This window comes from Setaria italica, chromosome IX (genome assembly GCF_000263155.2).
Source record: "Setaria italica strain Yugu1 chromosome IX, Setaria_italica_v2.0, whole genome shotgun sequence".
Taxonomy (NCBI): Eukaryota; Viridiplantae; Streptophyta; class Magnoliopsida; order Poales; family Poaceae; genus Setaria; species Setaria italica.
The window spans coordinates 11,116,392-11,129,504 of NC_028458.1; the positions used below are offsets into that span (position 1 = coordinate 11,116,392).

General features: G+C 52.5%; 1 protein-coding gene across 1 annotated transcript; it reads right to left on the minus strand.

Moving 5' to 3' along the window:
• Positions 1-1,052: 1,052 nt before the first annotated feature.
• LOC101777831 (probable E3 ubiquitin-protein ligase ARI1) lies at positions 1,053-4,660 on the minus strand. Its single transcript, XM_004982340.3, has 5 exons — positions 4,538-4,660; positions 3,331-3,363; positions 2,946-3,228; positions 2,258-2,735; positions 1,053-1,959 (listed from the first exon to the last, which is right to left on the minus strand). Exons 1-5 carry the CDS (start codon positions 4,658-4,660, stop codon positions 1,287-1,289), a joined length of 1,590 nt encoding a protein of 529 aa, XP_004982397.1. The 3' UTR covers positions 1,053-1,286.
• Positions 4,661-13,113: the final 8,453 nt, after the last annotated feature.

The window sequence follows — 13,113 nt, forward strand, 5'->3', positions numbered from 1 at the left end:
TCGGGGTGGAAACGTGCCCAGTACGAACCGGCCGTGCCAGGTCGATCCGCGTGTATCCAACAGGTGCAATTCGAGTCCAAATAGTTGTTCATAAGCACAAATTGTAGTGTCAGTTTGGACATACATAGCGCTAGATTTCAACTCATATACGTGGCACAATGGATCACCGTGGTACCAAGAATTCAGCTAGACTGAAAAAACTTTGTACATGCAGATTTGCACATCAATAATGATAGGGGGAAGAGCAAACTTATGGTGAAAATTGTTTACCACACTTTCCCTATGAGGCTCTGGCTGATGAAGAATTCTGAGAGAGACAGTGAATGGATACAGAGTCCGTGATTTGGTGGTAAGTGAAAAAGAGACATTACGGAATTATGGGCGGGCAAGATTAAAAGAAAGGGTTGTGCTATATTTAATTTAATATTCTGCATTTTTTCCCTTCAGTTTTAGTTGGCAATCGGGATGAAGAGTCATCGTCATCGGATCCATATACAACTTGCACGAATCATCCTTAACCTCTAGGCATCTCTCTATGCGGTTGTACCATAATTTAAACTGAAAGTTACCATAATTATTTAGCATCAAGATGCTTTTAAAATTATGTACAATCGATTTATAGTAAATTACGACATATAAGAATAGACATATCAGTTCTAGTAAGTCGACTACATTATTATTTAAAACCATTTAATTGTCTAAAATTATTTTAAGTTATTGTAACCGATCCTCACCCAGTTATTGTAACCGATCCTCACCCATCTTCACCAGTGAATCATGGAAAGCGAAACAAACAAGCAAGCAAACACGGCAAGCTACTCTGACCCATGCACGCGGACGCCACCATTAGTCCATTACGTACCATGCGTCCGTGCCTCGCCGGCTCGAAAGAAGCGGGCAAGCATTGGACCCCTCCTCACAAGCGCCCCATCCCTAGAACATGTTCCTCCCAATGCCCCTACTGGTGATAGGTCCACGGCGGCGCGGCGGTCCTCGGCTAGGACTCAACGACCGTCACCCATCCCGGCACTCCAAGGTCAGATGGATCCAAATGGTTCCAAGAACAATGCAGTTAACAGACACCCGAGAATATACCTGATAGATGGATAACTCTGCTATGGTCAGACCCTTTTTTTTTTAACCTCAGTACTGTCAGGCATCCTAAGTTAACCCGCCCTAAATCATTTATATACGCTACATGAGCGTCTACTGCCGCTATGCCGCACTGGACCGGTCGGCCGGCGACGGCAGAACGTGGCGCAAGCCAAGGGGATGCGCCACCCCAATCACGCCGCGAGCTCCTCGGCCTTGTCGGGGCCGTCCGGCCGGTACGCCGCGATGGTCATGGGCTCCACGAGCAGCGTCAGCAGCTCGTCCTGGATGCACTTGTACATCTCCCCGCACAGCCTCTCCACGGTCTTGACGAGCGTGACGGCCTTCTGCTTCGCCTGCACGATCTCCGCCTCGGGCATCGCCGCCACGTCCGCGCCCGCAAGCAGCGCCGACAGGCGCTCCACGTGCTGCTCCAGCTGCTCCTGCTGGTCCTCGAACAGGTTGCGCGCCACGCCCAGGCCCGCCCGCCCGTGTGGCTGCATCCGCAGGTCGCCGCCGAACATGCAGTAGGCGAACACGTACGACCGCGACAGCACCTGCCTCGACACCAGCAGGCGCCGGTGCGCCCGGATCAGCCAGTCCCCGTCGCGGATCGTCAGCGGACGCTGGAGGTCCGCCTCCAGCAGCCTCACCCGCTCCTTCAGGGTTGGCCCCAGCTTCTGCTTCTCCGTGTTGCACGAGTCGCCGTGGATCTTGAACCGGTCGTAGTAGTGCTTGTAACGCTGCATCTGCTCCCTGCTGGTATCCGCGGTCTTCCCGCGGGAATCCTCCTTGTAACGGTTGCAGCTGTGGCCCGCGATGCTGGTCCACGTGTGCTCCACGCCGGTCCCTCCACCGCAGAGCCAACTGCATACATGGAAAGTCAGTAATAATCCCGGTCAGGGACAGGATACCAGCACAGGCGCACAGCAGCACCTGCACCAGGCTATTGCCCAGTTTCTCCGGAGAGAACTTGTGAACGCTCATTTGAGCAATGCCAACAATGTTGGTGAGAAATTACTGGACAGGAATCTCCCCCAACATACACCCATTGGCATGTCAAGTTGCTGATAAATTCACACTTTTTCACGAAAAGATTATAGTTCTCACCAGATATGCCTAGCCTACCCAAAAGGTACCCTAGGTGTGTATACCAACAACTTACCACATACACTGGCCGCAATTGCAGCGGACAAGGTTGCAGCCACCGTTCTTCTCAATGGCCTTAAAGCATTTGGGGCAGCTCTTGGTGTTAGCGAGGATCCATTTGATGCTCTCTCCCTCTGAACGCTTGGCGTTCCATTTCTCCCATATGGTGCACGGGCAAGGTGAATGAGCCAGTGCCATGCAGTTAAAGCAGAAGCTTAAGCCACAGGGGCACTCCACCTCACAGTAGCGCTCACCAGCACCCACACGGATTGCACGGCCACAATTTGGGGCGCTGGGGCACCACTTCACAGAGTCGTTATCCTCAAGGTAGGACTCGAGCAGGAAGCGATTGAACCGCTTGGCCATTTCGGGGTATTTCTGGCCAAGGAGACGTCGCACGTGGTCCTCATCACAGAAGGCCGGGCACTTCACCTCCATGCACCGAATCTGCTTTTTGCCGCTTTCTACGGCGGCATAGAAATGCTGCGTCCAACCTGAACAAAGAGTGAAATGCTATGGTAAGCAAATGTACAGGTGTTTTGCTGCCAATATAAGAAAGCACTTTTGATCTTTCGCAAAAACTTAGGAAACTGTCAGACATATTTTGTCGATGAAAAATCACAAACCAGAAATAAATTAGCTCCTATTAAGGCATCAACACAGATAAAAGGATTAACACATTGAAGTGGAACGCGGAAACTCACAATCATTGCAGAAGCAATGCCCACAGTCCATGGTCAAGACTACACCCACGGCAATGTCCTCAAAACACACATTGCAGTGCACAATTCTCCATGGTGTTGAACCAGCTGCTGCCATAATAGTATTCTCCTGCAGCACAATACCTGCATCTCTGAGCATGCGCTCTCGGCCCTTATCTAAGCAATCATAGATTCCATCCATCTTCCACCGGTGGTGGATGAGGAGAGCTCGTGCTTGATGTTGTTTTACATTGAGCAAGTTCATCACTGTACACAGGTCTTGTTTCTGTAGGTAGCGCAGATTGAGAGAAAAATATCATTGATCAATATTAAGGTTACGACAGACAGAATCTGAACACTTAAGAAATGGTAAGATCAGTTCCATTACCTGTGCAGTGGGAAGGGACTCTTGTGTAATGGCCTGCAACAACAGTTATACATGTAATTGTGTTTTTTTTTTAAAAAAACATAGTCCAGTAAGAACACAGCATGTATAAATCTAGTTAGATAAAGCAAGTAAAGAATCTTCTTGGGGAAACAAATATGCAATCCACCAATCTCAAAGCTGAAATCCCAAACGTTGCAAAATGGTACGTATATATGATTGCACAAAACAAGACAACTAATATGAGCAAGAAAAAAAGTCGTTCACACTTCACACCATAAATGAAACCTTTGGGTGTCCACTTATGAGAACTGAACGACAAAGATGAATTATTTCTATAAGATGACTTGTTTGGCAGTACCCAAGTTACAGTGAATGCTAACCGAAAATCCATATGGTGCTTAGTTACAGTTAGCAGTAACGGAAGCTTTTGCATTCCGTCCAATCTTTATGTAAACCAAAATTTCAGGTTTTTAAGACAAAAGAAATAAGGAACAAAACATGCATTTTAATACGTTATAGTTCAGCAGACCAGACAAGTAGGAATTCACAGCCTCAAAAGTAAGATTTTTCTTGCATAATGACGGTAGTTTTGGGCAAAATTGACTACTTTTTACTCCCTCCAGACGCTTTGGACATCGATACGTCTCTAAGATGCAACTTTGAGTAGCACCTTTTGTCATCAAGTATTTATAGAACATAGCACAAGGCTACTTTTCTGAAACTACACTTCAAGATAAATCTACTCGTATAATTTGAAATATCCAAATTCAGCATATAAAAAGTAACAGGCAACCAAAGTTTGGGATTAAGACAACCCAAAATCAACTGGAGGGCGAGGGTGCAGACGCAGCAGGAATCCCACAAAAAAAACCCATATCAATCCAAGCCGATCCAGTGAGGATTTGGATTTTCGACATCTGAAGCAGATTTCAGCCAGATTCCACGGAATCGGCGCATAGAACGACTCGAAGCGCGCAGGTGGGGAACAACATAGACAGATGAACTACTTGTGCAGAATCAAGGGCGCGATAAATCGCCCCCTTTTCCCTTTAATTTTCCCCTTACGGTGGGCTAGGAAAAGATTTACCGAATCGGGGAGGGCCGAACCGATCGGCGAGGTCCTCCCCGATCTCGCCGACGCGGAAACCCGAAAACGGCAGACACACATTCGCCGAACCCCGCCCCGGGTTCGATCGGGGCCACTCACCCAGTAGTCGGCGCGGCGCTCCGGCGGCGGCGCGGCGCCCTCCTCGAGGCCGGCGGCGGCGTCCTCCTCGGCATCGTCCTCGTCGTAGAAGTAGCCGCACTCGTCCTCTTCGTCGCTCGCCATGGCGGCGGGCCTCCGTCGATCAGTGGGGAGGGGAGAAGCGAAGAGGCGAGGGTTTTCCCAACAAGGGAGGGAGGGAGGGGCGGACGGGGGCAGTCGGGCACTGATGATGATACTTAGCGTGAACTCGAACGCCAAGCCGAAGGTGAGTGCGCGACGCGGCGAGGGTTTTATCGGTGGACCACGCCACGTGCCCAGCTTAGAGGGGTTGCGTCCGGTTTGGAGCACGGGTCCGCGTCCGGCTACTGTGGCTGGCGGTGCCTACTCGTACTCCCGCCTCGTACGTGCGCTCTCCGCGTAGGTCTCAGCCGAGCCTATGTTTGACCATCTCGGTCCAAAGATTATCGAAAACCTTTTTTATTTATATCTCTGTTGCATCTTATCTATTCAGATTTATACTAGTTTTCCCTTTCAGCAAAGGTAAAAGAAATCGGTTTTAGAGGCGCTGATTTACGATTCCGGAATTTCTGGACTTCACCTTAACATAAAAATACCATAAAAATATGACAACACTATATTCATTTATACGGCGAAGCATAGAGTATACTTATATTGGAAGATAATCGAATAAAACTTGGTGATCAAGTTGCCCGACTTGTCCCTACCTAACTATTGAGACATTATTGCACCTATCAACACCCAACTACCAACCAACCTCGTAACTAGCGTGGAAGCTTAGTGGTCACTCAACCTGTAACTTTATTCGCTAGAGTGCCCGTCACATTCAGTCGGGCACAACTAAGCAATGATACTAGTTTGGCTATTTCACGTTTACAAATGGAATAAAGCACATTTTAGGCTAAACCTTCAGCTTTATTTGATGAGTCATGGTCACGAGCACAACCAGTCCATCGTACCAAATTGAATATTTCTCGTTGCACACCTCTGTATTGAATAATGCCTATTTTCTATACTCAGAATTACAACACATGCATAGTCTAGGTTGCTCTAGACTCGTTACCTCTGCTCTACCTGTTATCTGTCTGTGTATGTTTAATAGATTAGATCCGAATCACTCATCAACACCAAGTCCATACTAACGGTGCTAGTTAAATTAGATCTTGTGCTATAAGTTCCACGGATTGATAAACCTTGGGGGAGCACTCTAAGGGAAGAGCTACAACTGATCCGTGCGCTTGCGGTTCACAACTTGGCATGCTAATAGCTGTCAACAAGCTTTTCTAGCGCCGTTGCTAGGGAACTAATAGCCAAGTTCTAAGTTTAATTATGCATATGTAATTATTACTTGTTTTCATGATTTTTCAATCTTTTCTTTTTAATCTTTTTGTTTTTGTTCAATCTCAATCAAAAGTTCAATCTAGTTCTTGTGTATATGTGTTTTGCTTTCACTAACGCTAACAGGCCAAATCAAAAAGTTTTGTGGATTATCCAGAAAAACTTTACAGGCAATGGATATGATTAGCAAAACTAAGGAAGCTGGAGATTGAAACTTCAATTGTCAAGGAAGAGTCGGAAGTGTCGGAAACATCATCATCTACTCCAAGGTTGACACCACCAGCAAGTCCAAGAGGAGCACCAGTTGCGCTAGTTGTACCAGAAGCACCTACAATGGGAGATCAACCTAAGCCAGAGCGTACTATCGGGGAGTTGTGCATTTCAAACATCATCGACTTACCTATCCATGAGTTGGGAGGCATTGGGCAACCATTCGCGATCCAGACTTCAACATTAAGGATGGTGTAGAGTTCACCTTTCACTGGCAAGGAGGATGCTAATCTTCATCTACAAGCGTTTACGCAGCTATGCAATACCTTCGACGTGTATGGAGTTACTCAGAATCAACTAAGGGCAAGGTTGTTTCCCTACTCTCTGCTTGGAAGAGCACTTCAGTGGTTCCTACAACAACAATTCAGAATTGGGATGAGTTGTTGAAGGCCTTTATAACAGAATATTATTCGCCATTTAAGACCTAGAATCTGAGGAGAAAAATAGCTAGTTTTGCTCAGTATGCATTTGAAAATATTGCTAAAGCCTATCAACGCTTTAATGACTACGTCCGTGCAGTTCCACATTATAAGTTTCAGAGGGAGGATCTAGTTTAGAAGTTCTATCAAGGGCTGTGTCGGTGTGAAATCTGGCCGACTAGTAAATATTGTAGTTTTGTCATGCGTTAGATCGAATATGGCCTAGCACACAATGACACAGGATGTATACTGGTTCGGGCAACGAGCCCTACGTCTAGTCAGGGTTGGTCGGTCGACTGTATTCCTGAGCCCAGGTGCTCAAAGTTTGTAGTGGGGGTACAAACGAGAAAGATGAGAGCAGGTGTCCGAGACTTGGTCGTGCTCCGATTAGAGTGGGAGAGAGTGACTAGGGGCTCAAACGTGCGCTATGTGTTCAAGAGTGTGCGCGCGTATAGAAAGAGTAGAGGTGTCTGCCTATGGAGCCTCTCCAGACGGGGAGGGCCCATTCCCTTTTATAGTACGAAGGGACGGCCTTACAAGTCAGAGAGAGAGAGAAAGAGAGAAAGAGAGAAAGAGGGGGCACCGCCTAGTTTTGTCGAGGCCCATGTCATCGGGTATGGTATGGCCGCCGTCATCGGTCCCTTTTCATATCGTCAGGACACTCCGTTGTAGCGGGTAGGTTGCGGCGGCACTGTGCGGGGCATGCGCAGGGCGTGGTGCGGTACGGTTCTTCGTACAATAGACCTGGGCGCCTCCTCTTATCCGTTCCACCTGCTCCCTGGGCCCACACCGAGCAGCGTCCCCGATCGATTGTCCCAGTCGGCCCGGCCGTGCCGGCCGGGGGAAGTGGTGTGGTCGATTCGGCGCATCCCTGGTTGGCGGAACTCGGTTGGGGTCGGGCTGTGGTCCCACCCCTGACTGGACCCTTCCGGTTGCGGCGCCGACTAGGCCTCCTGGTCGGAGGAGCCGGTCGGTGGCCAGATCTTGGTCTCGGCCTGCGTTGCGTTGCTGGGCTGGCCCAGGCGTGTAGTATCACTGCACCTCTTGTTGGGCCAAGCATTGTGGGCAAGTGGGCCAATTGGGGACCCTGGGTCTATGGACCCGTTAGCAGCCCCTGAGCCCCTTTGGGGCTTTTTTTAAGCCGTGAAGGGGCTATTGGATTTTGATCAGCAGGTTGCTGCTCTTTTTTGCTTAATTGAGGCTTTCATTGTTATATGTTTCCTATGCCCATCATGCCATGGAGGAGGGTTATCGTTGGGACCTTGGCATTTCCCCCTTTGTTTGCGGTGCTGTGTAGGGTTGCTGAGTGGGATCAGGTGCCCAGCCCTCGAGGAGAGGACTAGCGAAGGCCGCGGAGGCGCGCCGAGTAGATATAGGTGCCCAACCCCTGAGGAGAGGATTGGCGAAGGCCGCGGAGGCGCACCAAGTAGATATAGGCGCCCAGCCCCTTAGGAGAGGAGTAGCGAAGGTCGCGGAGGCACGTCGAGTAAAAATAGGTGCCCAGCCCCCGAGGAAAGGACTGTGAAGGCCGTGGAGGCGCGCCGAGTTAGATATAGGCGCCCAGCCTCGGAGGAGGACTGGTGAAGGCTGCGGAGGTGCATCGAGTAGATATAGGTGCCCAGCCCCTGAGGAGAGGGCTGGCAAAGCCCGTGGAGCCACGTCGAGTAGATATAGGCGCCCAGCGCTCGAGGGGGGAACTTTGCCGGTAGTCCATTTTCTGCCGGGTTCGCGCGAGTGAACCCGGTGGGTCTAGCCCCCAAGCCTGCGACCAACTGGGGAGTCAGTCAGAGGCTGAATTTTTCCAAGGTCGTGGACTCTTGTGTCCCCATCGGTCCGTAGGAGGCGATCCCAATTGCTGGTCGGAGCGTCCGTCTGTGCGTGTTCCCAACCACGACCTGTGTCACCGGTCAGATTCCTGAGTCGGGATTTGGCAGCCCGAGCCCCCGAGCTCCGTTGGGCTTAGTCGGGATTGGTCGAGTTTCATGCGTCACCCCGTCCGCGATTTCTGCAACCAGAGGGGTTGAGCTGACGTTACTTGCCTCGATGGCTCGAGTGACAGGCTCAGTGAGCTCATAATGGGCATGTCCGAGTGAAATCTAGGTCCGTCATTCGTAATGAGGTCGGCATAGCCCTCATGTGGCATTCCACTTCTCCTTAACCCACCTCCCAGCAGATACCCAACCCGTTCCGGGGACTGACTCAGGTGGCCCGCTGGCCTCCCTTTGATGGAGATTCTGTGGGCATGGCTCGAGGTTAGGATCGAACGAGAAGTTGAGATGACCCTTTCCACTTCTGAGCGGGTTGGGCGAGGGCCATTGGGGCTCATCTGCTTTTCCCCTAGCTCCGTTTGACGCGAGGCGGTCTCGAGCCCTTCGTGGGCTGGCCTTCGAATCTTGATCGGTCGTAGCTCATTTTGAATGAACCGCTATTGCTTTGTGATGTGACGCAAAGCAATTGTAATGCAATGATTGTATGTATGGGATGGATGCATGTATGAATGAATGTATGCATGGAGGAGATGGATGGATGGATGAATGAATGAATGAATGCTTTTGCAAAGGGAAAGGAAATAGAGGGTTGGTAAAATTACCTCGGTCGGGTTTTTAGGCATCACCCCATCCGTGGTTTTTGCAACCGAAGGGGTTAAGCTGACACCGCTTACCTCGACGGCTCGAGTGACGGGGTCGGGGAGCTTCTAACGGGCATGCCCGAGTGGAATCCGGATCCGTCATTCGTGACGGGGTCGGCATGGCCTACATGTGACGTTCCATTGTTTCTTACCTGTCTCCCGTCAGGTGCCCGAGTCATTCGACCGACCCAAGTGGTGCAGGTGGTGGTCGCTGAGGTGCTCGGGTCGGGCCCGAGCACCAACACGCCCACCATCCAGCTCGCGGAGATCCCGGACGAGGTTCGGGTGCTCATCTCCGAAGGCATGTTCTACAGGGCGTCGGGGGTGCTGACGTTGGTGGCAACACTCCATCCCACCCTGGACTTCACGGCCATCTGCGTATGGTATGCCGACGGGTGGAGCACGGACAAGATCTAGGCGCTGGGGGAGAGCTTGGTGCCGCACGTGCAGGTGGTTGCCGAGCATACCTCCGCGTAGTGGGTGATGGAGGCTCACCGCTCGATGGAGGCTACAGGTGTGGGCTAGGGAGGCGTCGTCCAACCTGTTGAAACGATGGAGACTGGGTTGGAGCCGGGTGTCACCCCGACTGTAACTGAGCCGAGCATCGTCCCAACCGCGATCGAGGCACCTTCATCTTCGCCAGCCGCACCGCTATCCGACCCGACTAGGGGGCAGTAGCATTATTCATAGAATTAGTTTGTTTTTGTATCATAATGAATTACGCGGGGGACTGAGAGCCCCTGAGTGAACAAATTTAAGTTCTTTTGTGATTGTGATGGGAAGCTTGTCCCGCCCGTTCCTATTTTTATCCGTAAGTACTTCTGCCTTTTGCCCTTTTCCTTTCAAACCTGCCCGTTGACCATAGGCTGCAGCCTTTAGAACCCGGGCACAGCCCGCGAGGCTCAGCCGCTCGTAACCGTATGTCGTGGCGGGGTTTGATCGGTCGGGAGCCTGAAGCGTAAGTTACTTAGGGTAGTCAGAGGAACGGGACACCCTTTCATTCGGGCGCGGTGCGTGATTCCACAAAAGTAAAGAGGGGGTAGTACCGTACCCCCATAGAGCCCCCAAGCAACCCAGGGCGAGAGTGCTCGGGCTGGGGTGCTGTAGGAGCGAGTGTCGAATGGAAATGATGTTAAAAACTGAGTTAGGGAAAGAAACGACGTAACTGCTCAATGTTCCATGCATTGGTGAGGATGTTGCCATCGTTGACCTTCAGTCGGTACGCACTTGGTCAGATCACCTCGACCACCATGTACGGTTCTTCTTATACCTCTTTTCCTACCGCGTGGGGGGCCCTCATCCTGGACCTCACACTTGGCCTTGCCCTTGTCCCGACCGCCGCTGAAGACCGCCCCGACCGCCTCCTCATCGAAGGCATGGTTTGTGGCGATGTCAAGCAGGTCGCGGGTGGTACGGGGCTTCATGCAGCTGAGGTTGGGGACAAGGGTCTTGCAGGTTGTTCTAGAAAGGAACGCACTGCCTTGAGAACCTGCGGATGTAATCCTGCAGGGACTCGTTGGGCTCTTGCTTGCAGCTCTTGAGGTCCCAAGAATTCCTGGGACGAACGTACGTCCCCTGGAAGTTCTTGAAGAAGACCTTCTCGAGGCCCGCCCAGTTGTGGATGTTGTTGGGCGGTAGAAATTCGAGCCATGCCCGAACAAACTCCCCTACGCAGATGGGGAGGTACTGGATGGTGAAGTAGTCATCATCCGCTCCACCAGCTCGGCTGGCAAGCCAGAAGTCTTTGAGCCATACACCAGGGTTTGTCTCCCCAGTATACTTGACGATATTGGTGTACGGTCAGAAGCGTTGTGGGAATGACGCTTTCTCGATGCAATGACCAAAGGCCCACGGTCCCGGGCTGTCCGGGCTGGGGCTTCGGTCGCCGTATCGATTGCTTGGTCAACCGCTTCGCCTAGGGTGTGTCTCCTCATACTCCTCGACGGGCCGGCTGGGGCCCGCGTTGCTTGCGCTCGCCGCCGTTCGGTGGTCATCGGCGTCGTGCCGAGCCTGGCATCGAGTGTTGATGACGCTGCAAGTGCCACGGTTTGGTCCGAGTTGCTCGCGGACGTGCGGACACTGTGGAGCAGGGGCCGGGTCGGGCTGCGGCGCGACCGCGGTGCCCTACCCCACTCGAGGCGGCTGCTGTGGTAGGCGAACAGAGTGATTCGACAGGTGCGGCCCCAATGCCCCGGTTGGTCGAGAGGCCATGTGCCGTTGTTGCACCGCGGAGCTCTCCGCTTGCTGAACGGCGGCGGTCTCTACCAGCGCCTGGAGGTTCCGGTAGATTGCCTGCGACTGCGGGTCGGTAGGCTCGGGGAGGCTGTGCAGAAGCATCGCTGTGGTGGCGACATTCTGGCCAACCCGAGCAAATTGTGGGGGGTTGTCCCCCTAGCTAGGATGTTGCGTTGGACCTGGCGCGGGTGGCTGCTGGGCCGGCCGCCGTTGTCGCAGCTCGTCGCCGTATGCCTACGGCTGCGCCAGGGCCTCTACGTGGTGGTCCGATGGGGTGTTAGTCTGCTGAGACTCCACCACCTCCGGTGGCCGTCCTAGGGCATCCGCCATGGTGCACTCCCGGGATAGAGGATGGCTGGTCGCCATGATGTTGCCGATGCTGGAGTCGTCGCTCTCTATTTCCTCGTCGTAGAGGTCGTGGAAGGAGGTGGGAGCATAATCCGCCATTCCCACAAACTCGCATGGGTGAGGGGGCGACGTGATGACCCTCCAGAGCCCCCATGCGTACATGTCCGAAGGGGACGCGAGACCATAGGGGAACTAGCCGCGTGGCGAGCACGGCGGAGACAACGGGGTCCCTCCGGAGAGCTGGCGGAAAGTGTTGATCAGTGAGTACATGATAGTGTCCACATGACTCACCGTGGGGTTCGAGCCCAACACAGACTCGATGCAGAGCGCGAGCGCCTCAACGTTGAGATCGTTGAGCGACTCGTGGTCGATGGAGGGAGCTCCTCCTCCCGGGGACGTCAGGGTGGTCGCCTCTTCGCGGAGGCAGAGTGCACCGAGCTGATCGGTGATGAAGTTCAGACTTCCAAAGCGGAAGGTCTGGGATGGCGCAAAGACAGGTGGAACCCACATCCCATCGAGTGTGGGCGCAGGAAACTCCAGCGAGCCGAAGCGAATCGTATCGCTCGAGCTTGCCATGCCGAGAGTGGCAGGAAGGTGGGCCATCCGATGACCTACAAAAACACGAACGCACGATGTCATCCCACGGATGGCGCCAACTGTCGGTGCGAAATCTGGCTGACTAGTAAATATTGTAGTTTTGCCGTGCGTTAGATCGGATATGGCCTAGCACACAATGACACAGGATGTATACTAGTTCGAACAATGGGCCCTACGTCTAGTCGGGGTCGGTCGGTCGACTGTATTCCTGAGCCCAGGTGCTCAAAGTTTGTAGTGGGGGTACAAACGAGAGAGACGGGAGGGGGTGTCCGAGACTTGGTTGTGCTCTGGTCCGAGTAGGAGAGAGTGACCGGGGGCTCAGACGTGCGCTATGTGTTCGAGAGTGCGCGCGCGTATGGAATGAGTAGAGGTGTCTTCCTATGGAGCCTCTCTAGACGGGGAGGGCACGTTCCCTTTTATAGTATAAGGGGACGGCCCTACAAGTCAGAGAGAGACAAAGAGAGAGAGCGGGCACTGCCTAGTCTTGTCGAGGCCCACGTCATTAGGTACGGTATGGCCGCCGTCCTCGATCCCTTTTCATATCGTCAGGCCACTCCGTTGTAGTGGGTAGGTTTCGGCGGCACTATGCGGGGCATGCGCAGGGTATGGTGCGGTACGTTTCTTCGTATGATAGTTGACCTGGGCGTCTCCTCTTATCCGTTCCACTTGCTCCCTGAGCCCACACAAAGCAAGCATCCCCGGTCAATTGTTTCAGTCAGCCC

Bases quoted from the DNA above. Each gene is read 5' to 3' on its own strand.
- LOC101777831 (XM_004982340.3), bottom strand. From the start codon at position 4,660: ATGGCGAGCGACGAAGAGGACGAGTGCGGCTACTTCTACGACGAGGAC. The intron at 3,364-4,537 runs GTGAGTGGCCCC...CTGTTGTTGCAG, and splicing joins AGCGCCGCGCCGACTACTGG to GCCATTACACAAGAGTCCCT. The intron at 1,960-2,257 runs GTAAGTTGTTGG...CCATGTATGCAG, and splicing joins AATTGCGGCCAGTGTATGTG to TTGGCTCTGCGGTGGAGGGA.